This window comes from Labrus bergylta, chromosome 16 (genome assembly GCF_963930695.1).
Source record: "Labrus bergylta chromosome 16, fLabBer1.1, whole genome shotgun sequence".
NCBI lineage: Eukaryota > Metazoa > Chordata > Actinopteri > Labriformes > Labridae > Labrus > Labrus bergylta.
Window position 1 is genome coordinate 7,574,799 of NC_089210.1, and position 27,503 is coordinate 7,602,301.

A 27,503-nucleotide genomic window follows, 5' to 3' on the forward strand; every position below is an offset into this window, starting at 1 on the left:
GGTTCTTAACGCTGCCTGATTTTATCTGTTTGACTTTAATTGTTTTTATGGTTTTATCCAAATTGTAGCACATTAAGATTTCCTTAAAATGTAAAGTGCGTTATAAATAGAATGTATTATTATCATTATTATGAAAAGGGCTTATGTTTGAAATGAGCCCTTAATTTAATAGTTTTACCCACGTCCCATCTATTAATGGAGGATGCAGGGTTTGGAACAGGAAAATACATCTGATGGTTTAAGAGGTTCAGCTGTGCCAAATCCAGTAACAGTAATGTATTTGGACTCTTTCCAACTTTAATTTTCAATAGTTTACCTGAACAAAATTCTGACTAATTGTTTTAGGCTTCAAATTTTAAGGTCTCAAAAAAAGCTATTTTTCTCTTTGTAATGGGGGAAATGCAAAAAAAAAAAAAAAAAAAAATCAGTTTCATTAGTATTAAATGTGTCATGCATCATCTGATCTTTGCACAAGAGAAATAAAGGTTGAGAGGCATGATGGGAAATGTAATAACTTCTCTTTGTCTCTTACTTATCTCGACTGAATAAAAACACAATAAAACATTCTCCCTCTTGTAACATGATATAATGGCACAATGAAAATCACATAAGATAGCACATAATTAATATTGAGTTGCTAAGCTGCTTATAGTTTAATATCAAATTGAACTATTTAAATTTGATGATACTGTCTCATCTTCAAGATTTGGAATAATTAGTAGTGTAGAGAAGACAGCTTAGTTGAAATTGGGGGTGGGGGTAGTTAATTCATATAACTCTTATATCAGTGGTCTGAATATAAACGTGGGAAGACTTTTCTGCGTTCATGAGTACGACAAATGAGGATTGTTGGTGTCTGACTTCAGGACTTCACCTCTGCAGTTGATAATGAGGTTTGAATGCCCTCTAGTGGTCATGTGAACAACTAACAGAACATAAACTACATTAATGTGTAACATTGTAGACATGGACTATACATTAAACGTAAAGCCCACTGATGGAAATAATTAAAAACAAACATATAGGGGCCTACACAATGAAAATACTTACCTCATTATTCTCCTGTGGTGTCTAAGTTAGAAAAATGTAACACACGATTTTAACTGATAGTTGTCCTATTGTAAAATCAAGTATAAAATCTCATATAATATGAGATCTAATGTTAATTATATCTATTTTAATTGTAGGTAATTGCAAGCACCTTCTGGCAAACTTGTTTCAACAGTCAAGGGAGTTTAAAATACAATGTAATTAATGTCTTTTTATTTGAATTAAAAACACATGATGGTTTTCTGCATTTTCAGTAACTGTAAGTTCACACTAAACAAAAGTTTAGTTAGCACCGTTTTTAGCACCACATACAAAAATCAGTATGAGCTGACAGTACCAGTGATATTATTGCCTTATTGACTTTACTTTTCCTAACTTTATCCTATAACATAAACAACAACTTAGCTTTTTTTAAATTGCAGATGATAACAAAATATCATCTTTTTCTTCATTAAAATTAAACGGATAAAAAATTGTACAGTTCAATTCTGTCTTCTTTTGTTTTTATAAAACCATCGATCAAAAAGTAAATACGTTTAACAAAAACCCTCGGTTAACCTTAAAAGTGCTGATGGGCAGATTTGTTACCTCTGCCCGGAGACCGGCTTTTCCAGGTTTTATGCTAAGCTACGCTAACCAGCTGCAAGTTTCAGCTCGGATTTATTAATTAGTTACAAAAGTGATATTAATCTCCTATTAACGCATGGCAAGATAACAAATAATCATATTTTCTGTCATGGCTGGTTTGCAGTATCACTGTATGAATCTCATTCTGCATTAGATACTTGAACATTTTCTACACTTTCCTATGAGGTGATTGCAGATCGAGATCATTGTTCACATTTTCTCCAAGAGATATTGCTTATTTTTCAGCTACCATGCTGAATGTCTTTTCTATATGAGGAAGAGGAGAACTTGTTTTACAGTGAATTGCATGTTGTTGCTCATCAGTCCAATCCTCAGCCTTCCCTCTCTTCTTCATTCTCCCTCTGCACTAGCTTTGATAAGGTATCCATTGAAGGTGATGTAGACGTCTACATCGTCGCTGTAAATTGCGTTCTCCCTCTCCCTCTTGTACAGGCGGACCCACACCTCTTCACTCAGCTCCAGCTCCAGCATCAGGCTCTGACTCTGCATGATGGAGCGCTCGCTGGGCTGCGCGTAAACGATGGCGCGCTCCGTCTCGTTCTGCATAATGTGCAGATATGTCTCTTTAAAATTCCACGTGTGGATGTTGATGTTGAAGAAGTAGACCCCCGGGATATGGCAAATGAATTTACCATTGAACATGTTAAAGTGGTCCCCCAGGTTGACGAAAACCGTGTCAAACAAAAGACCCTGGAAGGACTCCAGACTGTGGAGTGATTTGCGGCGGCCGACTGAGAAGGCCGAGTTCTGGATCTTGCAGGGGTCTCCTGGAAGCCCGGCCTGGCCCTTGGAGCCGGTTGAGCCTGTTTCACCTCTGGGGCCTGGTGGGCCTTCGTGTCCAAGTTTACCTGGTGTTCCCCTGTCGCCACGATCTCCTTTATCGCCTGCACAGAGTACAACTAGTCAGTCAATACATTTGTCAGGCTTTAATGAGGATTTTTGACCTAAAATGCAGCTGCAACAGCTTTTGGATTCAATTGCAAAATGATAAGGCTGCGGAACTCGCACAAACAATTGTTAGTTTTGCATTATTGTTGTGATTGTGACGTCCCAACTTCCTTGAGGGTCTGATTTGACTCACTTATCAGACAACTGTCAGTAATAAAGAAAGTATGTTCTAGAGAGAAACCACAGCCGCCTCATTTCCGGTCCTGGTTTGTTTAATTACATTCCTGTTTTGATGTTGGACACGTGGGTACAAAAGCTGTAAGTCAAAATTAGCCGTGTGCAGATATAGAGATATAGATGTAGAAAAACATACCTTTAAGGATGGTCATGTTGATGTAGGTGCGTACTTCTGGCACATGGTTGAACCCTCCTGTTGGAAGTTCGGCTCCGCTGCCATCTTCTGGCTCCAGGTGGTCACAGCAGCGCCTGCAGGGTACAGGAGGGCCGCTGGGAGGGGGCACCACGGCCACCATTGGGAAGAGGGACAGGAGGAGGAGGACTCCCAACATCACTGCGCCTGCAGTGAGAAAAGAGGAAACTATGCTATGATCTAAACTATTTACAATGAGAAACAAAACTCTGGTATACATTTTTTTTAACCATTGTCTGACCCACTATTACAAAAGAATCACAAAAAAACATACAACAGTATAAGAGTCTCTAAGAATGCTAGCCGCTGTGTAAGACTGTATTTAGGCCAAACTTTAGTTTAGATACAGCAGGGATTGAGTCATTAATCCATAATATTGGACAGTTTTTAAGTCCCGATGCTTGTGCTCAATGAAAACTCATGATGGTTCATCATGTGGAGAACATTAATGTGTGTACTGGATTTAATGAGGATTCATTTCATGGCATTATTTGCACTGAACTTCAAACTCGTGGTGATGCTAGCAGAAAAGTTGGGGCATCACCAGCACAGTTAGTGTGGCGCTAAATTGAGAGATGCCCGGGTACAGAGACACTAATGAACTTCCACTATGTTACACCACTGATGTGATCGTTACACGCCAGCAGCAAAGACCGTTGCATTCGATTTGTGAAACATGTGTACTAGTCAAAATATCGGTTGTTAAGCAGCTGCTCAGAAAGTCAGACCGTTAAGTGTCCTTGATGTCATTCCCAGAGCAGCAGAGAAGAGAAAGAGGAAAATTCCACTTTGAGCCAGGGAAAACATTTTTCACCCCAACAACAAGAAACAGGAGCCAGGAAATGTGGGAAACAAATAAAGGGAAGCCATCATGCAAAAAATAAGCACTTTAAATGAAATAGAAAACCTTTGTGAATACTTTTGCAATAGCTGACTCTGAAAAGGTCAAACAGAGCATCAAAGATAAATCACTATTAAGAGAAAATGTTAAAAATAGTGAGAGAGAAGAGCAGGGTACAGGGTCATAAAATGACTTGAAAAATGACCCCGCAGGCCGCTCATAAATCACCACTAATTATCCCAGGAAGCAATGAGTCATTTTAAGGGTCTATTCTAACCAAAGAAACCCACTCAGAGGGATTTTTTCCAACAGAATGTCAAACTGAGAATTTCTCAATGGAAAAGTGATGGCTGTCTGCCAGACTCTCAGCAGTCGTCCAGTCTCTGTGTACTGTAACTGGAACACTGTGTGCTGCTGTGTTTATACATCACAGCTGCATCCACACTGATAGCTGCATCCTTTTTACACAACTGGACTCAGCAGCCCAAAAAAAAAAAAAACGACTCCAAACAGACGTGCTCTTAAAGTTGAAAAACATTTACAGCTGCACGTTCTTCTAGCATTAGAATAATAAGTAAAGCCTGAACAGATGGTTTTAGTAAGCAGCATAACTTAAGTGAAATAAATTGCTATACATAACTGGTTTGATTCTAGCTTAAATTTAAATCAAAGAGATGCATACTGATTCAGAAGAGACAAAAAATGGGACGCCAATGGTCTAGCCATTAGGTCGCACCCCATGTACAGAGGCTATAGTCCTCCAAGCAGGCGGCCCGGGTTCAAATCGGACCTTTGGCTCCTGTCCTGCACGTCATTTCCAACTCTTTCTCACCTGATTTCCTACTCTTTCCACTGTCCTATCAATCTTTAAAAAGAGATAAAACAGCTGCAAAGACACAAAATGACTTAATTCAAAGATAAAAGCTCATCGAATAGAAAAAAAATACTTTTGGGGGAGAAATTATAGGCACAAAAAACAACAAATAGACATGCTATGTGATTCAAAGTAGAGTCTAATCAACTACAACAAGACATAGAATGACAACAAAGATACACATACAGACTACAAAGGGAAATAATTACTCCAAAGAGACAAAAAGAACCACAAAAGAGAAGCTGAGTGAAACATGGATGGAGAACACAAACCATCCGATAATAAGGGATTTCAAAGGTTCACAAAATGATTACAGAGACACAAAGACAAACAATGTTCCTCCTTTAGTCTGACGGTCTTGCTTCAATGTAGAAGATCAGGAACCTTTTTTTTAATGTCAAATAACTAAACACAGGAAATCCAGCCATGGACCTCAGAGAGCCTTTCAGTGTGTATGATTAACTGGGATATAACTTGAAGGGTTTTAAAGGAAACCCCCCCCACTTGAGCTGGAAATGTGCACAAAAAATACAATGCTGGATTCTCACATCAACCACAAAGAAAACACACAATGACGACAGAGAAACACAGACAGAAAGACTACAAATAGACAACAATTATTTACAAGGAGGCAAAAAACAAGCTTTTTTCAGTTTAAGTAAGCTACCATCAAAAAGATAAAGAGGCATATTTCAGAAGAATACTTAACTTATACTATAAACAAATCCTCTTTAAATAGGCCAATAGACTACACCTTTACAGTCAGCATTTTGCATTACTTCCACTTTAAAGCAACGCTCAAAAGTAATAGGATACTTCGGCTATTTCTGCAGTTTACCATGCATCAACCATCTGTTTGAAACCACTCAACGAGTTTCATGCTTCATGATGTAAACGGGCAAATGATCTCAGAATGAGCATCACATCCATCCAGCTCTCTTTTCTAATGAAAACGGACACTTTGACCTGAATGAATCTCACCTCGTTCTTGTCTCTGCAGCCGCTTGATCCGCCGAGGACGGAGGAGAGAGAGAGAAAGAGGGAGAGACTCCTGAGTCAGCAGTGCTCTCTCTCTCTCTCCCCCCCCCCCCGTCTGTTTCTGTGGGAGGGAGCTGACAACCTTTAACGAGACTTTACTTTCATGCAGGCAACAAGTGTATCATCATGTGCATTTTTTATTTTTTATTTTTTTACAGTTAACGCCTCTCAGTGAGCACTAACTGAGATTTTAACGTTAGTTTAAAATATTGACGTTAAAACAGAAGTTGTGTTTGCTGCTGTAATACCTATGTGCACCTGAGGGTGGCAGTATTCAGCAATTAAGAAGCTAAATTGAATAACCCCCCCCAAAAAAATAAAAAAATAAAAAAGAAGCAGATATGTTGGCTTAAAGGTTTTATATGCGATTTTTCACACTTAAATATAATAGAACTCAAGTATATCCTCTGAAAATAACTCTGTGAGTCATGACTGTCTACAATGGGTGTAACACCCGAGTCCCACTGTCTGTGATGTTGTTCCGAGTTTTCAGAGTCCTATCTTCAGTTTGTTTACATCGCCAGGACAGCGGCTGACTCCTCCCCTCGTGTATAAAAGTTGTTTAATTGAGGGACTAGAAAAAAAAGAAGAATAACATACTGTACTCACTGCTTAACTGTGTTTCTAGATCACGCTCATTTCAGGTAAATTTACATGCAGTGTGAAGATACGAGCATAATAAAGATCGCTAGCATTAGCATGCTAACACAACAATGCAGCGCGAGTTGTTTTGGTTTCATGCTGGTGCTCAAGGGCGACATCTGCTGGATCAAAAAAAAAAATCACATATAAAGCCTTTAAGTGACCCTGATGACTTTCTTCTGAAGAGTAGGCTAGGCTATGTGGTTGGGCCTAGTTAGCCTACAACAGATGTTGGAAAGCAAAATAATGACCTTGTGCCTCTTGGCTATTTTCTTTTTTCTGATGTCAAAATATTCTCCTCATAAATAACTTTCTTGAAAAACTAAACAAAAAGACATGCGCAAGACAGCTATTGCTACATATGACACCCACGAGGCGCATTTAGCTAAATGTCACCAGTTAACAGGGTCACTCAATAAACTGTAACACCCCACAGCTTCAAAGAAGAAGCTAGAAAAGTGTCACTCTGGGATACTAGACAAGATAAACTGTCTTGCAAAATAAATGCAAGACTCTGTGCTCACTACAAACTTGGTAGTTACTACAACTCATTCAAGTAGGCCTATGCTAGCTGGAAGTGTAGCATGCTAGGTAGCCTTCTGCGGTGTGGAGGAACATAAACATGCGCTGCCAGACAAAGGTGTCCTGATCTGAAGATATGCTGTTGTTAAAGATACATAGCAAATGTGGGGGCTCGTTCTTACTTTGTAGGCTAGGGTTGATAAAACGACAGTTACGGATTTAATGTCAAGTTTTGCATTTGCTGTCCTCTTTGACTGTAAGTCTCAGATGTTGTTTCTTTTGCTTGTCTGTCATTCTGTTTAAGTCTGTTTGTCTCTCGCTCTTTTTGTCTCTTGCGGAGGACAAAAGAACTATTCAACAAAGTCAAAGGTCATTGAACTGTGTTCCTCCCAAGGGTCCTCATTTTCTCCTTGCTAAATTCCTCCATTCCTCATCTTCTGCAGCTGCAGGCAGAGAGGGAAGGAGAAGGTATAATCTATATTTCCAGACCTTAATTAAGTGTATCGTGTTCCAACACAGGTTTGATTTGGAGCGAGGCAGACGGAAGAGAAAAATTCCAGAAAGAGCCATGTAATTTAAGGACTGAGTACAGGATACATAGAGACAGAAAATGAAGGCAACAGACTTCTACCTATCTATTTTTTTTTTTACGAGATCACACTCATGAAAGATTGAAAGTTCAAATGTTGTTGTTAGGAATATTGCTGATTGATCACCAACTGAAAAGACAGCTCGTGAAAAACTTCAGACATTGGGCCAAGTGACAACAAACAACGACTTAAGGGTCCGCTCCTTGGCCGATTGCTAAGGAGTGGTGGATGAAATAAGTCCAACTAAGTGTTTTATATTTGATGTAGTGCTTTTAGAGAACAGAAGGAGGTTGAGGTAGAACTTGTGCACACGTGTAGCCTACGATGAGCACAGCTGTTAAACATTAGCTGTTGGTTCCCTGAGGTTTAGGTTTTGTAGACTGTTGTGTAGTGACATCAGACAAAGATTCCTCCGGCTTTCCGGCTGATGTAAACTATTACTCTTGAAACCACCAGATGCCGTTCCTGCTATCTGCCTGTAAACATTTACTACCTGTTGTCTCAAAGAATCAGACGCACGTTTCCAAGTGTAGCTCAAAGAGTTGAGTCAAGACCTGTTATTTCCGTTAAGTGTCATGGGGAAAATATTGGTTTTGATTTGACGCTTCATTATTTAAAGTCTATTGACTGACTGAAATGAAGGCAATCAGATACTAATGCAATCTGGAGCTAATAAATGCTGAATAGAGACTTTGAAGCGGATTTTATTTTTCCTCCCTGCAACCTGGTCCCCATATTTTTAGTGTCTGACACAATCATCAGGGAATGGCATTTATGGCAGTAATTCAGAGTTGAATCAACATTTCAGGGCTTAGAGCATATTTGTGGTTCTCAGGAAAAAAAGAAAAAAAAAAGATGCACAAGTCTAAGACAGTTATGCTTGCTAAAAATGTGATGCAAGATCATGAGTGACCAGCATGGACATTAAAAAAATACAACACACCACTCGAAGAACTGCAAGATTTCACACTTCCGCATCGGAATCATTTTTCCGCACCGGAGGTCGCCGCTTGGATATTTTACTAGAATCTTATAAAAGTATCGTGACAACTGTACTAATGACGACGTGTTTCAGAAGGATGGATTTTTATTGCTTCAGTTCTCCCCATCCTCAGGCTTCGTGCTAAGCTAAGCTAAGCTAATATTTTCCCGGCGCTAGCTTAGTATTAAAGTACAAACGTGAAAGCAAGACTGTCTGATCTCAGTCTGTTCAAGAAAGGGAATAAGCGTGTTTCGCAAACATGATGAATGTATTGGAAACTGTTACGAACGGTTGGAAAAACAAGGGAGGTGGACCCAAGTGCAGAAACCAAAAATATTTAATTAAACAAAAAGGCCAAAGGCAACAAAACTTAATTTTAAAAGTTCAACACAACACACAGGGATCAAAAACAGGGAGCCGCAGAGGAGCAAGAGCAAAACTGACATCCATACAACATACACGAACTGACACAGAAGGGAAGAAACATAGAGACTAAATAGACACAGGGGTAATCAAACACAGGTGAGACTAAGGACACAGGTGAAGACAGTGAGGGCAATCAACACTGGAGGGAAACACACACAGAGGAAGGAATAAACACAAGACAAGAAACACTGAGGACAACTACAAAATAAAATACATGAAACACTGAAGACACAAAGAACTCAAGAATGAAACAAAACACACTAGAACATAAAGAAACACTAGGATATGAAGTTACAAAAATAACACATAAAACACTAACCTAGAAAACACACAAGGGAAACAACACCATCAGACAAGAATGAGAACTAAAAACAACAAGAAAACCTAAACTCTGAAAATAAGAAACCAAATCATGACAGGAAACCAGGCTTTTGAAAAGGAGCTGGACTCGTTCCAGTAGAATGTACCAGGGTCTAGTGTTTGTTTGCATTTAGTGTATATACTAATCATCCTTACATCGGCTTTCTGGCTATCCTCACAGTCTCTTTTTTCTGTTCTCCCTCACCAGTATGTCTCCTCCTCCTGACAGCAGTCTGGCTCTCTGTTTCTGCTCCACATTATGAGGGTGAAACAGTCAGTCAGGCCCACCTCACATCCTCCTATTTCACTGTGGCTCAGATCCAAAACAAGCCCTGTTTATTTTCAACAGAATTTACAAGTTTCTCCCTCCTGTCTTTGATTTATGTCTCCCTCTCTCTGCCCAGCTGGACCAAAGCTTTCTCAGTGATTGACACAGCACACAGAGGAAATCTAAAAACGAAAATTAAAAAAAAGCTGAGACCGCAGAGCCATCCAGCTGCCAAGCATACTCAGCAGATACAAACTCATTTTACTGAACCAGTTCAAAGGGAATGAATGTAAAATGGTTGGCATGCTGGTGGCACAGGGGGAAGAAAGGGGTCATGGTTATGTAGCTCTATAGGGATATGTTTAGTATTTTGATGTCACCTAGTGGCAGGAGAAACATGGTGCAACAAAGACATTTATTTCTTGGTTATGTAAAATTAAAGCACAGGTTCATCACATTGGGCCTGCAATGCTTAGATTGATAACATGACAGTGAAATTGACCTCCAGATAGCCACTGTTTTGTTTGTTATTTATTTTTATTTTTACTACTAGCAATTAAAAACAAACAATTATCTCTGGACCGGATATTTTTATATTATTTGATGATCTTCATATGGACTGATTTATTAATAAAAGTAAGACATGTTTGCATTACAAAATGTATCAATGCTGTATGAAAAAATATCAACAAGCCAATTGTCTAAAAGAATTGTGATTTGTTTGTTTATTTTCCATATTTTCATCCATTCTAAAATTCAGTGTTGCTCTTCATTCTGCTCTTTAAAGGAAAATGTTTCAGAGCAGAAAAGAAAGAAAAATCTGCAAATTCTTCAGTACCGCATAAATGTATGAAAACATTTTGTTCTTGCAAACCAAATCTTCTGAAGCTATTTACCTTTTTTTTAAATAAAGCTAATTGACTTCAGAAGATGGGTTCAGTGGCAGAGTTAGAATTTCTCAGACACATACAGACATGGATACGAAGCATTATTTACTCTTTCTATCTTTAAGAACTAATTATATTTAAGTATGCTATCTTAAATATTTTACATTCCTGCATAAAACTGTATTGATGTATTGACTTTAAAAGGTAACACAACTGAGCAGCATATTTTCAAAGCCTAATTCTTTAAGGGCTCAAAAAGAAGATGCATTTCTAAATTATTAATTTGAAGTTCTAACAAGAGGAAAACATTGAAATGCAAAGAAAGCCACTTGTAGCCCCCAACACAGCCCAAATAGTAAAAAAAAAGAAGAAGAAAAAGCCATGCCTCTGACAAGGCTAATAGCCAACCATTGTAAAGGATTTCGGGGTGGCCAATCTGATTTCAGGGAGGGCCATGGCCACCCCTGGATCCGCTCCATGCCTTTACATCTGGGTTATTATGAACAATAAGAAAGTCCTTAATTTTTAGTATTTTCTATTTAGAAGCATTGCATTTTTAACTCATGAACACTTGTAAGTGTTTGAATTCCATATTAAAGTACAAATCCTGTTTCACATGAAAAAACTAGTTTCAGTGGTAAAATTTAATAAGCTTTTGTACATTGTCCATTTATGGGTAACACTTTTCGATGCGGGTGTTTTGAGTAGTTACCATGACAACCAATGAGGTACAATGACTAACTTGTAACTTTTTAATAATCCTTAATGAGTAATCCAAAATACATTTAGCTGTCATTAAGTTAATGATAATTTAACTACTTATAATTTAGATCATGGAAAACAAAGAATGTAAGTTTAAAATAAGGCTAAAGTTTTAGATGTTGGCTTGTGTTAAGGCTGTTTTGGATGTTTGTCTTCTTGTCATTATTTTTAGTTGACTGTTAATCATATGTCTAGTTTTTTAAAATGTTTTTTGCTAAAGAATTTTCATATAATTACTGAAACATTTGACTGTGTTAAAGTGAAATTGAAGCTTTTGTTTTTAAGATTGAGTCATTGCAACCTACTGTATTGTTTTTGATTATCTGGTGGTTTTATGTTAACTGTTAAGTTAAGTTCACACAGTATTGCTGGTGCTGTATTATATATATTTATTATATATATATATGTATACATATATATTTTAACACAGTGAAATTATTACATATGCAAGGAACAAGTAAACACATTTACAATTTAAAAAATTGTCAGAGGAATATGTCGTTTTGAACCAGATTGTACTGCGGTTGCATAGGTTTTCAAAATTTGTGCAACGTAGTAGGTCACCTAAAAAGGTTTTCACCAAACATTACGCAGGTTAAAAAAAAAAAGCTTTCTGGCATACGAACATCTTTATTTTTCTGTCTAAATCATCAAAGTGTTTTTACATAATGTGTGTATGATGTAACAACAGTTCTTGAGAAATGGAAAGAAAAAAAACCCCATTATGTGGTTTGTTACTGACATGGCTTAATATTGTAAATCTTCTGAGAGGTGAACAGATGTCGCTGGTTGTGTCAGAGTTAAATGTCAAACCACACTCTAATGCACACGCTCATTCTCTCACACACACACACACCACCGGGACCACCTGACAGGACATGTAAACACTCAGAAACACTCTGAACACACACACACTCACATGTATGTATCACACACGTAGAACTCAGGCTCTCGCACGCTTTCTCACGTCCGTTCACATGCCCACCCCTCAGCCCTCGTTCCACAACGACACAGGAAGTCAAAGGGTGACCCATTTCTACTAGAAGTTGTATTGTGTTTGGTCGCTGCACAGATGTCACTGTTTGCAACGGAAATACACAGAAAGACACACGAAGGGAGGAGATGATCAACACGTGTCACCGACCTCACTGATGAACATGAATCTAGATTCAGCAATTCATCCATTTTGTAGGATCTGTCTTTGAAGTCTGATCAAAGCTACTGTGAGGGGGTTTGAGCTGGTTATGAAACTGACAAGGTTGATGATTTATAAGCAGATATTTTTTTATGCCTGTATTTGATGTCAGTGGGTAGGTTAATTACAAGGTGATTGACTGCATGCTGCAAAAAACTACCTCTTTTTTTAATGACATTTTCAACGTCAAAGACTGAAAGTAAGTGATAAATGTCACTGTTAATAGACAGCAGGATGGTATGTTCCATTTGAAGACACTACTTACACATTTACAGTTCAGCAAAGTTATAAAAGGTCCCGCTTTGTCCACAGGGGGCACCAAAATATAGATGGGATGTTTCAAACTTCTTAAACTATTCAGAGGATGAAAAAATTAAATCATATTTTATAACAAAAAACGTCAAGGGTTGAAGAGCTGCCTTTTATTTGATAGCCATAGACTTAAATACTCAAATGTTGCTGTAGAAAAAAAACTTGTTACATACTAAAAAATGCCAGGTTTTTGTTTGTTTAGATATTTACAGACTCTTATACTTATACTCTCCAGCAATGATGCTTATGCTCTTTTTCATTATCAAAACAAACTCAACATGTGTTTTTCTCTGCTTAAAGAGTCAATTTGATATTCTTAAAGTGTTAAGTAACACAGCTCAAAACGGTTCTGTATATGTTAGTTCTGTATATAGTCAACTTTTTATATCTTATATATATATGATATATGATATATATATGAATCCATTTGCTACAAAAATGTAATTAGGTCATGATGTTATATAATACATTGCAGGCTTTCAGTTTCTCCCTCTACCAAAACATTTGTTCATTTCAAATAAAAGCTTAAAATATTGGAATTTGCAAAAAAAACATTTCATACTCATACTGTTTTTCAAATATTTTTTTGACAAACACAAAAACCCCCTAAATTGTAACCCAAATTCTTCCATACATGATCAGATTATAATGTATAATTGATTAATGATTTCAGAGGGATTTGTTCAGGTACGTTGAAGTTTTCAGATGGATTTATTGCTGAATGTTGTCTGTAGCTCTTTGAGGGTCAGGTATCCGGTTTTACAGGTTTCCACCGGCATGGACGACGACCTGCTCATGGCACCAGCCAAAGGCCAGGCTGCGTAGCTACAACCAGGAGCAGCTTCCACAGGTTTCTCCACCTGTACGCTATCAGGAGCCACCTGAACCAGACTCGGAGCGTTGGGAGGGGGTTGACGAGATGAGGGGGGGAACATCGGGGTGGGCAGACGGAGAGGGAGGATAAGAAGAGGAGACACCTCCTTCCTTTTTACACATGCAAATGTGTTATCTTCTATGTCCGCCTCATCTTCCTTACCAATGCAAAAGCCAGAGTCCGGGCTCTGCGGCTCCCTCTTCAAGCTCTCATAAGCTGGAGAGATGTCAAATGAAGGGCAGAGGGAGAGGTGGAGAGCGTGGCTGTTGTGCAGATTGTGTAAATCGTCCCGATAGGTGAAGTAAGCGGGGCTGGGGTCATTCTGAGCTGAGCTCCTGGAGGAGCTCGAGTTGAAGTAACCCATGTTGAAGAAGCACGACGAAGAAGAGGCGGATGTGGTATTTTCACTGACCCCACTGGTGTCTGAGCCTGCTGAGCTTTTAAAATGTAGCAGAGCACTGGTGGAGGTGGATGAGGGAGAGGTGGAGGAGACAACATCCCAGCTTTCACACAACTCAACCGGGGAGATGTGTTCGCGGGGCTGGGCTGTGAAGAATGATTCAGAGGCAGAGAGAGGGTTCATCCATTTCTAGGGGAAAAGAAAGTGATTTAGTGAACAGCTAAACTATGACTTGATAAGTAATGTGTGTTCTTGACATATATTATTACTATACCTTCAGTTTTTGGTAATCAGTGAGTGCATGTTTGGTTGTTTTTTTGGACCCAGAAATAACTATATTTAGATAACTGGGTCGATAATAATCTCAGTTATCCATGCCCTTCAGTTAATCCATTTTCTACTGGGCAAATTAGATCAAAGCCATGATGTGTATTAGAAGACTTTAAACTTGCAATTATGATCACAATTCAAAAGAAAATGTTTACTGAGATATTAACTGAGTGAGATGTTTGGACATTTCTAATGTGGTTCCAGGCTTATTGGTCTTTTGCAACCAGGGCCATTTCCCCCTTCTGGCCATTAGAAAGAATACAGATTCAGGGCACTTTCACATCGGTTTGATTTTGTAAAAATCATCCACTTCTTATCTATAGTGTTGATTAAATACAAGCAAAAGAAAAACCTCCGCAAAGGGGTATGTGGGGCATGATATGGCAGCAACTCTTTCTCGTAGTAGTTAGTGGAGAGCAGGCACACCGACACTCCCTTATTAACCTGATACAAAACCGCAAACTGAAAATGTGCAAGTAGGTCAGTCAACGACTTAGGGGCCCCTCACAGCTAAGGCTTTTCTTCTAGTTTTCAACATTGGCAATTTATATAGTAGACAAGATCCTGTTTGTTTGGCAAGGAAAGCTTGCAGAGGAATGACGCCCATTCGAGGACAATGACAGCTGGAAACACAGAGGACAGACTTCAAAAAATTATCATAATTGAAGTTGCACAGACTGAGATATGCAGACATTTAGAACCTGGTCATTTTGGCCATAATAATATCAGTATCATATTTCATATTTCTGTAATAACTTAGTTGTTAAGAAGCACAAGTCACCATTAACAAAGCTCCAGAAAGACTCCTCGAGATTAGTAAACTGACATTTAGCAGTAAAATATATATATATATATATATATCTATCTCAAGATGACAGAAAAACTGGATTTGTGCATGCAGACAATAAAGGTTTTTTTTTCTTTCAAGATATCAATATATGAAAATGTGAAGACATCTGCTTATAGGTCAGAATTTGCCTAGAAAATGTCTACTGTTGTACATTTATCGAATAAGGTGCACGCAAACAACGGGTAAATTTAATATTAAGCTTAGCTAGAAATCTTGATGTAACGCCATCAAAATCAGCTGCCAGTCTCATCCTGTCCCTTACAGACTATTACTAATATGCACTGGCCACTCTCCCCCACTGTGCACACGCAAAGACGAATGACATCACAGTTGTTGATGCAGCTGCAGTTAGAAAAGCAGCCGACGCCACATACAGTTTCAGAGAAATAATTGTATAAAAGCTGTACTTAAAGGCAGTTTAAACAAAAAAAAACATTGATTTTGTCCTACTTCAACAGAACAATAAAGTAAATAAAGAAGTGAACTTGAACATTGAAGTTGATTGTTATGCTACCTGTGTGTATAAATAGGTTTTTGTGGTGACGCCTGCAGTCTCTGAAGCCCACGTACCAGCAAATTGAATGTGGTAGAATATGGTGTTAAGAAGGCTTAATGTTTTGTGAGAATTTTTCTTTTTACCTTCAGATTTCCTCCGTGGACGGAGTAGAGCGTGTGGAAGTATTTTGAAGGGTTTGGCACCAATTTCACTTCCTTGAGCCTACAACAGAGAGAGGACAGTTAGTTAGACATACTGCACAGTACACACACACACACACACACACACACACACACACACACACACACACACACACACACACACACACACACACACACACACACACATTCAGGCTTATATCACGAAGAGGGGACTATGAATCCAAAGCAACCAAGTGAGGACCTTTGTAATTCTGGCCATTACACAGGCGCATTATACTCACCCCCTTCTCAAGCAACACCTGTACCCGACCAGCATTGCAACCAAGAGGAAAACCAAGCTGCCAACCACTACCCTCGTTACCAGGGATGTCAGAAGTCCATCTAAGACACACAGTGGATAATGTCATTACATAAGTGAAGTGCATACAAGTAAAATGAACAAAGTTTACTCTCCCTTTGGTCTACATATTTCCTCGTTTATTTACATGTTCTCACCATTACAACTTGTCCAAACAAGAAAAAAAAGGTGCTCAGGGAAGGCCTTAAATGGACAGTAGACTTTTTCCCATTTGATTATTCATTGTGAAGTATTAAAATGTGAAAGTAAATAGTAATGCTTAACTGATATCATCTCGCAACATAGACTGATAAAAGCACCAATGCCTTGTAGTTGTTGTACTGCTAAAATATGAAAGTAAGCACTACTCTAAATTGTATTTTTAGTCATACAGTATATGGTGTACACTTTTCATATTTATTTTTTTAAAACAAAGAGACTTTCTGCTGACGTCAGACTTGTTCAAGTTTGTGATAGCTCATGAAACTCTGGGTTGATTTATCAAGTTGAGAACCAGCTTTGTATGACCCCTCAGCACAATCACCTTTTAAGGGTTATTGAAGCGAGATGTCCAAAAGATAGCTTGAGTATTGTTGTGGATTTTTCTGTTGGTAATGAAAGATCTCAAGTCAAAGTCTTTTGTCTTTGTGTATTTTATTGCATATAGTAAAAAGTTATTTTGCAAAAGGAGCAATCAGCTGCAAAAGTAACATCAGTCACAAGTACATCAAAGAGTCCCGGGGCAGTCCCGGTTGCAGAGCATATTTATACTTTCACAGGGTGTAGGTATTTTGCATATACGAGTGATACATCGTCATTGGTTTCAGCTTGCCCTAGTGACTACGCCTTCTGCTAGTTTGCCTGGTGATTTATGTATGCAAGCTTCTTTCTATAAGGCACCTGGTACGGAGGAACACCAACAGAAAGTCCTTTGTTCAGAGGGAACTGATTTAGGATCATGCTGTACCCAGATCCTGAGGAGTGATCCTCTTGGAGATACAGACCAAGGCCATACAGAGAAACAGTTTCTAATTGCTAAATGACGCACGAACATCCTAATCTTTCAAGGTCAAACGAAGGCAACAGACAGATAGTATTTTTCCACTACAGTATGTTGAACTTGGTTCATAGTACAGGCCTTTGTAAATAAAACCTTGTTTTTACCTCGATCGTGTGGTGTTGTCTCCTTGTCAGTCGCTTCTAGCCAGGACGTCGTTGGACTCCAGTTGCTCCAGTGGCTTTTATACAAGTCAATGGGTTTGACTCTCCCCCTGGCCTGGCAGTGCCCCTTTAGTTGCCCAGTAGGTATTCTTATCTCTTGTGTTTGTGTGGAAAAAGTCCTGGCCTCCTGATAATGTTGAGGGCGTATATTAACAGGAAACTCAAGTTATTTGACAAATTAATTTCAGTAGAAAGCAACTTATGTTGAGTTTATATTCACTCTTATTTACCATCATGTTAATACAGCATGTTATGATAATAAGTAAAGTAAATATGTTATGTATTTTAAAATGAATCTATGTGCATAGACACTCACCTTCCATGCCTGGTGTTTATGTTTGATTTGAACTTGAAAGTCCAACAAAGTCAAGAAGATAGAGTGAGGACTGGCGAGGCTCCATGATATCAGGGTCTCATTGGCGGATCTGCTTACATTAAGAACACCTAGAGGATGCATTTGAACTGAATCCAACACACACACCATTTACACACGATCATACAGGAACACAACACACATAGACAAGGGGGGAAAGAAAAGTGTGCAATTAAGTCATTTCTGATGCTTTAAAAAAGTTAAAATTATTATTTCTCCGAACCACTGCTTTAAAATCCCACGATACAGTTAATTGATACATATCATATGAACATTTTGGCACAGCTGTGATTTGGAATAGGTTCACATGCTGATATTCAGTGCAATATCTCAACCTCAACTGGACTGTTAGCGCAGACCAGCGTGTTGCGTGTGAAGTTATTGGAAAGTTGTAGTTTATGTAAATCTCTATAGTCTATATATTCTTATTTGCAAATTATTATTTTTTTAACAGTTTGCACCATCGTTCGTACAGAAACAATTTATTTTGTATTTTTCTGTATGTCCAGTATGGAAAACTTGGCAATTAAGATGAATTTGACTTAAATATCAGCACACATGGAATGACTCTTGTACAATCAGATTACCTGGTAAGAACAAACTGTTGTATAGTATTATATAACCTGAGTTTGAAATGAGTTTGACTTTTTATCACTTTTTGTTTAACCAAATTTGTGGATAGACTTTCAGAAATGGTGAAAAAGTTGACAGTTTAGTGAGGAATTAAAAATCCACTCACTGTGATCGCATGGATAATAGTCTGTGAGGTTCTCCACCAATGCATCATCACACTCCATTTGGATGTAAGGCATGGGTTTGAAACAGTTAAATTCCTGCAGGGAGACAATAGGCAGTTTAACAGTGCAGAAATGGTTTGGGCAAACATTTGTGACATTCACCTTAGAAACAAGACTGTTTTTCAAGTTCTAATGATTTTATATATATTGGTGACTTACTTCATTTTCAAAGACAAAACTGCAGCCTGGAGGAGAGTTTCCATGTTGTTTCATGTGGCATCTTCGCCTAAAAAGGAAAAGGACTGATAATAACTAAATGGTGCAGATTTGACCACCAGACAGAACTGAGGTCATCACATGTCAGCTTTAAACCTCAAAACAACAGCCTTTTTTTTAATTTGATGAATTCTACAAGAAAAGGGAGAATATATGATCATGTATGATCACTTTACAAGCACTGGTGATGATAATATCTGTGCCATCTTACATCTGTTTGTCGAGGCGTTCCCTATTCCTGACTATCTTCACACCAGAGATCCAGCAGTCCACACCAGCAGCCAGTGGAGAGCCGTGCCATGTACAGCTGACATTGTTGACCAAGTCGTTTACGCAGGATAGTCCTTGAGCAATGGAGACAAAACAACAGACAAAAAAAAGAGATAGGGTCACTGGACATTATTTGGGACATTCAGATAAACTACTGATCAATGTGCATATTTGAGCGGCAATAACGAGATTTATCCCAAAAATCCCACGTTTGAAGGCTATAGCTGTCCACCAATGATTCTGGTTCTGCTCGGAGATCCTGCCTGTTTAAAAAACGTGTTCCCTGTGGATGTTGCTAAATCTTACCAAGTGTCGGCTTATGGCAGTTTAATGTTGGGCTTCACTCACAACAGACTAAAACATGTAACAGTTAACAATGTTTCAAGAGAAAACAGAAAAACAAGGTAGAAAACAGAAAAGAGACATCCAAAGTCCATGACCAACAGGGAGACAGTGAAACAGTTCTACATGACCAACACAGCAATTCACTGAAATTCTCTGAGTTACAGTTAGCATTGCATAGAAACACCGAGACAAAACATCCTTCAACATGTTTTCCCTCTTAAAAGGGAGGAAAACATTCTGGCCCTGGAAAGGAGTTGAATCAATACTTGTACTTTTCAAGATTTTTTTTACATTTTTTGTTTTACAGAACTATATACTTACTTTAAGCTCTTACTTTCTTACTTACTTTACTAAAGATTGTGCATACTGTTAACTATGGCTACAGGACATAGTGGCTGTGAGCTGAAGTCCGGCGAAGTAAGCTCAGCTTGTGATGAGGTTAAGATTCCTTTGTTCTTCTCAGCCAGGCCATACCAAGAATCTTACCACATCAGTACATGGTTTGTAGTTTTACAAATGGTTAAGAAACAACATGTAGTTTTTTTTTTTTTTTTTTTACCGCACTGGTATCTGCAAGGTTTTATCATCAAATAGGTGTTAGAATCTAAATTTGGAATAAAACAACATTTTCCAAATGTCCATAAATCTCTAATCTCATAACTTACAGCAACACTTTGATTGTGAGGAGAAAAGAGACACTGCAGCTTCAGTTCAATTCTTTTTTCACCAGAGGACTAAACTAAAAAAGCTGAATGAAACAAAAAGGGGTTAATAAAACTCTGAATACAATGAATCATTACCTTGAGAGGCGTTGGCATGAGAGTGGACTGCATGCACTGGAAACAGGACCACGAGGACCAAAGAGGACAAGAAGAGCTCCATCAAGGCCATGGCCACAATATTACTGTTAACGGAGAGGATCAATACTGAACATCAGAATCCAATCTGAATCTATGTTGTTAATTACAATGACATATTCAGTAGCTGAAGTCCACATATGAGAGTGGACATTTGAATAATAAAGGCTGTACAGTGTTTATGTTCTAAAAAATCTTTGTGACTCGAAACTATTCTTACAGTACTTGAAAAAAGTGGTGGTTTTCCCTCCACAGTGACTGGTTGCCAAAACAATTTTCTACCTCGGTACGAAACTCAAAACAATACTAGATCCACATTGAACCTGAGAAGCAGCTGCAACCTGAGCCGTTATAAGTGAAACTGGACTGTAAACACCTGTGCTGGTGCAGAACAGAGACTATACAGACTTTGTTTTACAGTTTTAGCTGAGTAATATTGAAGATGGCATGATTTTTCTTGGTAACATGTGTTTCTGCTCTTAAAAAAATAAAAACAGATCAAAATCTTTGTTGTGAATAAACGTCAGAGTTTATCAGAGTCGTCAGATTGTTTCACCCAGAAATTCACGGAGAAGTCGCAACATTAGTCACCAGTTTGAGTCAGAGTCAAGCTGATGGTTTTTTCCGCTCAAGACTCAAACTGTGTAGGACTTTAGATCAAATAATGACGCATCGCTGCTATCGTTATCGTGACGCGCTTTACCGTGCAAACAAAGCCACTTGTTTTTTAATATTAACTTAAATAATACAAATCTAACTTCACAACAACAGGTTGTACAAAGAGATTATGTAAAAAAATGATGCTAGAACTAGGATACAGGTAAATTATATATTATATATTATATATAATAAAATGTACAATATATTATATTTGAAAATAATACATTACCCCCCGGGGTTTAGTCAGTAGAGGCAGCAGGGGGTCCCAGACAGGACACACATTGTCATTTTTTTTAGATTTCCTTTTCTTCTGTCTCTTTCTCGGTACTCGCTCATAACTTACATGCTCTCTCTCCCTCTCTCTTTCTTTTTCTGTCACTTGCACTCATCCCTCTGTCTCCTCACTCCCCCCCCCCCCTCTCTCTCTTCTTTTTAAGTGCCCAATGACATTTTCCACTTGTAACCACAGGCTGCGTCTGAGGCTAACAGGAAGCCTCATTAAGCTGTGAGCTATAGTGAGAGAGGATGAACCCTGCGTAGTGAGGAGGAGGAGGAGGAGGGGGGGGAGGAAGGGGTGGTGACTTCTCAGTTGTAAAACACCAGAAACAGCTACCTGGACCTCACCACCATCACAGCTTTAAAGATAATTGCAGTGAAAACAAGAAATACAAAGCACACCACATCCGGTTTCAATCACAACGCAAAGTGGTTGTATAAAGAAAACTGGCAGGTTTTTCGTATGAAGTGGTTTACGTCAATGGAGCTCATTTTAAACTAAAGATTCAGAGTGAAAATTAGGCTAAAGCTACCAGATATAGCACAATATAGTTATTTAAGATGCCCTTAAGAACACCTCGTGGAAGAGTTTTACAGAGACAAAACCGCTGCTGTCACTGCCGCAACCACTGCAGACACTCAAATAAGTACTACCTAAGTGATACTACAGACAGATAAAGGAAATGAGGCTGAAAGTTAAACCTGCAGCCTGCTCGTCACTCAAAGGTCACGCAGCATCTCATTTCTGTAGCCACAGGCCTCAAAAGATTTCCTCTGCGTGTTAGTTGGCCATTTCTAGAAGTTTTCAAGTCCTTTTGGCTGTGGAGACTGATACGTTTTAAAACTATTAGTGGGGAGCCGGGTTTAAAAAATAATCAGGTAAAAAGGTATCTCATGATAACTTACTTTTAGATGCATTTTGGCATTATTTAAGGGAAAGGTGCAAAATGATCTTTACTTCCTCTATATTGCAACTTTATGTCCTATTTGTTTTACTGGGGGGAAAAAAAGCTGATTAATTACATCACAGTAGTTTCTTGAATAACCTGCTCATTCATTTACATTTGTTTTTGACAATTATAATTTCACCACTAGAGTTTAATTTGGGTTATGTATTTATAACGGTCTTCACAAACAAAGTTGTAAAGCAGGTCTAAGACGTACTCTGAGCACTTAGCAAAAGTGACAAGAAACAGACAAGAAGAACTGGACTTCATAATGGACACCAGTCTGGACAGCCATGGTTACAAACTTCCTTTTAAAACAGGCAAAAACCTTGAGCAGACCCAGACTCAACGGTTGACAGCCACCTTCCATGACAGAACACTTTGTTTTATACAATTCAAGCTGGGTGTAGCAGGTCTAATCTCCCGTCATACGTGTGGCAGGGTTCGTCGCAAAAAGCCCTAAAGGCAGACGGCTCGAGTAGAGGTCTCCATGTTGGCACTGGAAGAGAAAATAAGAGAGTGACCACACAAGAGGGTGAATAAAAAAACTGTAGGGCTGCCAGGAACTGCAAGAAATAATAGTTTGTGACTGATGTTGCTTCAACATACTGTGTTTGAAATGTATCTTTAGTTTGATTTAAGGGGTAATAAGGGACTTTCAAATAAATTACATATTTAACCATAACATACTGGATTCTATTACTTGTACATAAAACCAAATCCCAGCATCACATTGTCTGCATTTGGGGCTGCATTTGATTTATTTTGTTCAAGGTAAGAGGAGGGTCCAAAAACAAAGTAATTTTGTGTTTTGCAAGATCTTTCCTTTAAAAAAAAAACCAAACAAATGTATAGATAAACCCCTCCTACCCAAATAACTGGCAATAATTAATCATCAAATATATGGTTTTGATAATCATGCCATGGCCTCCATGATGTACAGAATATGAAATATGAATACAAATGTGAATAGAACTCAATATGAACACTGAGTGATGGTAAGTGAAAAAAGTGGTAATGAAAAAGATATAAATGTGTATTCAGATATTTTTTTATTTGCCAAAGTTGATTTTACTCTCAAACTTTTAGATTATGAGTGCAGCAGAGAGAAGAGTTGAGGTCTATGTAGGATTTTGAGAACGTACTTTTATCTTGGATTGTTCATCTCAGTGTTAAAGGTCAATGAAGGGCCATTGTGCAACACTCATCCACACTACACAAAGCATTCACACATAAAAGAAGACAACTGTTGCAACACAATATGCATGAAGTCAACAGTCAGCAGCCGCCTGGCTTAGGCTCCAGAGTGGGTTCAGATCTGCACTAGGCCAGACGGTGATCTGTCTGACGCACCCCCCCCCCCCCCCCCCAGTTCCTGCAGTTACTTAGGTGTCAGCATCAGCCAGCAGTGATGACAGGGGGCAAGAGCTGAAGAGTGCAGAGGATGTAGAGGAAGGAGGAGAGTGTATGTTTCTTTTTTTTTGAAAGGTCAAAGTCCGCCTGAGGTGGGGAGCTGCAGTGAAGACCATAGTGGAGTTTGTTTGAGTAAACTGTCACCATTTACAGACCGCAAAGACAGGAGTGTGCTCAGTGGGGAGGAGGTGAGAACAATAACAAGTGAGGGCACACTCATACTGACAAAAGCTGTAGTTCTTTAAATAACAGCCATTAACTCTTGCCTGAAGAGGATATAGAAAGTCAGCTAACTGACACTGAATCTGCTTTACATTTAACAGTTTGTTGGCACATGTAGTGGGGAACTTAAACAGGTAACGAAGTTAAATGCTCTAATCAGGGGCAAAAGTTGAAAAGCTGACTATCCTGTGGTGAAAAAAGGCTGTACTAGCATGCCACTACATGTTTCATGCACATTATCAGTAACTGCAAAACCTACATCTCAGCAAACTTTAAGTCTACAGCAATGCAAGCCTTTGTGGTGCTATTAGTGGTTGGACAGTGATGCTCTTTGCTAAAGCTAATGTCAGCAGGCGAAAAATATTAGAGGGCTACAGAAGGTTTAATGTTTGTGATGTTCACCATCCAAGTTTTTTCATTTAAAGATATTTAACACAAATTGAATACTGATGAGAACATCAGTGTTGGTAAAGTATCTAGATATTCACAGACCTGCAGCCACATCTTTTTACTTTATCAGAGCATTTTATTGATTGCTGTCACTGGATAAAAGGGAATTTCAAAGAGTAAAAAACTGGACTGCACAGTGGTGCTTTCAGCGAAAAGGTAATGTCAAAAGGCTAACATGCTAATTCAATGATAAGGCTGACATGTTGCTGTTTAACAGGCTGACATGTTAACCATAAACATACTAGCAGACTTAGCGCTAAACATACGTTTTGATAAAAAGGGGAACATCATTTTTATGTTTAATCAAACCAACTATTTTCAGATGATTTAAGTTGATATGTGTCAATTTGTAAAATAAATAAAGACATGCCAGTGATTTAGTCTACAATTAGTCAATGCAGGCTAGTCAACTTGAGCATACAGAGTACAATGATGAGTTAGAGCCCTGGGATCATGACTTTTGTTTTATCAGGATTAAAAACCAATTTTAACTCATGAGAGGTGTCCTGTAAAGAATCAAAGGCCTCTCATAAAAGGCAGAGAGCCTGATACTGTGTTAGAGTGAAGCAATACATTCATTACAACTGATATTGTTGATATAGTGGTCCCAAGACTGAGCCCTGTGGCACACCATTCATTATATCCAGAGATCTAGAGGTAATGCCTTCAGCCTGCACAAACTGGAATCTGTTTGATAAATCATTTTTAAACCAACAGACAGATAGTTTTGACAGTTCAACACTGTTTAGGTTATATTAAATAATGATATGGTCAACAGTATCAAAGGCCTTCAAAAAGTCAACTAAAGGGTTGCAAAGTTTTCCTTATTGTCCAAGGACCCCATAAAATCACTGAATACCTTTAAAGCAGCTGTGGTTAAAATATGTTTTTCCCTAAAACCTGACTGATAATTGGATTAAATATTGTTGGTTGATACAAATCATTTAATTTGATCCCTTATATGAGATTCCAGAGTCTTAGTGGTCTATTTAGGTTATAAACAGTACATGCACACACACAATCTGGTTTTATTGAAATGTGCCACTAAAATGACCCCTGTCTAGTTTTAACAACACCAGAGATGCATTGCAGACACATATTTATAATTTTAGCTATCTTTATAGTGGTACTTCATCTCATCCTGTTTCCTTATTGTTTATAGTGTGTTAACACTATAAACACTTTTGGTTTCAGATGACACTTAGTGTTTTGTGTTTCAATTGTAAGACAAAGTGTAAGTTTGAGGGCAATGTGTGGGTTGTGGTCTCGAGGTAGGAAGCAACTCCTCACTTTGCAGTGTCCTTTTGCTCAATTTTTGTCAGCCTCTTGCTGAGCTTCTGGTTCATGAAGTTTCTCTCAGTCGACTGAGCTGCAGATGAACCACAAAACACATTATATAAACGGTGAGAAATAACCTATAAAAAAAGAAAAATAATAGAACAATAATGATGAGTAGAGAGAGACAGGAACAAGAGGACATGATACCTGTTTCATCTGTTTTGTGCCCGTACCAGAGATTTTGGTCGGTGCGCCAGGCAGTCAGAGGGTGTCTGATGTAGGAATCTCTGGTGAGGGATGTCCATGCTAAAAAAGAACCTACAAACTGTGTTCAGTAGTTTAAAGGATGTACTATGGAAGAATGATTTAATGAAATTAAAGACATTCTATAAAAAGACTACTAATTTACAGCTATGTTGGCAATTGTAATTGTGCTTTTCACACATGCACTTAAAATCTCAGGACAGGCTGCCTCTGAATCTTTCTGAGTTGCCTGTTCACATATGGACCTTATGGTCTGAGGAGGCAAGACATGCTTAAAAAGGACAAGGCATTAATGCAGCTTCCCTACGTGCATGAATATCAGACCGGTCGCTCACCAGTCGCATGATGTAAACATTATTAACCCTGATTCCTTAAATGAACAACCTACAACATGTAAGTAGAGGGAATGGGAGTCATTTTGTGTGACACAGTGTAGTGCGTAGTGGTGTATATGACAACATCGCAGCTGATATCAAAAAAAGAGGGTTTATTTTTAGCATTAGAAAAATGCTTGAGCTCCCCACCACTTCAACAGTATTGATTTTTCGCATCAATGAGTTGAAGGGGAAAGAGGACTTTTTGAAACTCTCCTGCTTTAAACTGGCACACAACCCCTAGAACTGCCCTCTCAGCCTCTTTTTCTCTTTAATATAATTTTATTTTAGCTATGTGAAATGAATGATGTGAATTCAAACGTTCTGCTATTTTTTCAAGTTACACTCCTAATGTTATGATGGAGAGTGTGCAAATTGGAGCCTGCAAAGTCCTGATCTTTCCCTGCACCTTGTATTGCAATAAAAACAACCAATAACGTAAAGTGTGCAATCGAGGAGTTAGCTGCTGCAGAATCTAAGGAGTTTAAATAAACTAAACATTGATACACACCTGGAAAGTTATGGCAGACATTGACCCGAGCTGTGATCGCTCTGCAGACCTGAACAGACTGACCCAGGATGCAGAGGCAGCGACAGGGGCATCACCTGACAGGCTTTTACTGAACTCACCTCCAGCACAACATGTTCAGAAAAACAAAACCACAACAACACCATGTTAACACGAACAAGCAAAAAAAAGGAAAAAGAATGCATGTTACTTTTTTTGGTGTTGTTTTGCCCAATCGAGGTCATGTTGAAAAAAAAAAAAAACAACCGCAGAAGCCAAAATAAAAAGTGTTAAATTTCTGAAGAATGTCATGCAAGACCCCTGAGAACATTATATCAGCTCTGGACAGCCTAAAGAAGAAAAAAAATAGTAAAGTAATATGTGACATTTAAAAGTAACATCAGTTAACACCCTATTGTGTAAAATACTCCTTACTCATACTATAAAGTTTCATATGTTTAAATATGTTATGATAGATTTCAAGCAAACAATCGATAGCAGAAAGATTTGTTGGGTGATGTGCTGCAGGTTTATCTTTCTCACTAATTTTCTCTTATTGCAGAGTAGACTTTCCCAAACATGGCATACCTCAAATCATACGTTGAGGACAAAACTTCCATCACAGTACATGTATGTAAGGTGAGTTTATAACAAGATAAGATAAGATGAGATAAGATATACTTTATTCATCCCAGCAGGGAAATGTATGTGTTCCAGCAGCCAGCATACATACAAACACACAACACATATATAAATACATATCCCACCCATACAAAAAACATGAGCCCACAATACATAGCCAGGATAAAAAAAAGTGGTATGGATGGTCCATGTGCATAAGTAGCTGTTACTCATAGATAACAGTACAA

At 38.4% G+C, this 27,503-nt stretch overlaps 2 protein-coding genes across 2 annotated transcripts; both read right to left on the reverse strand.

Moving 5' to 3' along the window:
* Positions 1–1,246: 1,246 nt before the first annotated feature.
* Positions 1,247–5,836, reverse strand: c1qtnf6a (C1q and TNF related 6a). The gene is made up of 3 exons (XM_020651326.3): positions 5,713–5,836; positions 2,960–3,163; positions 1,247–2,582 (listed from the first exon to the last, which is right to left on the reverse strand). The coding sequence occupies exons 2-3, from the start codon at positions 3,153–3,155 to the stop codon at positions 2,029–2,031; spliced, it is 750 nt and encodes a 249-aa protein (XP_020506982.2). The 5' UTR covers positions 3,156–3,163; positions 5,713–5,836; the 3' UTR covers positions 1,247–2,028.
* Positions 5,837–12,803: 6,967 nt separating this feature from the next.
* On the reverse strand, positions 12,804–21,351 carry il2rb (interleukin 2 receptor, beta). Its single transcript, XM_065964917.1, has 10 exons — positions 21,132–21,351; positions 20,186–20,289; positions 18,982–19,114; positions 18,714–18,780; positions 18,497–18,590; positions 17,701–17,846; positions 17,328–17,511; positions 16,108–16,207; positions 15,809–15,887; positions 12,804–14,178 (listed from the first exon to the last, which is right to left on the reverse strand). Exons 2-10 carry the CDS (start codon positions 20,274–20,276, stop codon positions 13,417–13,419), a joined length of 1,656 nt encoding a protein of 551 aa, XP_065820989.1. The 5' UTR covers positions 20,277–20,289; positions 21,132–21,351; the 3' UTR covers positions 12,804–13,416.
* Positions 21,352–27,503: the final 6,152 nt, after the last annotated feature.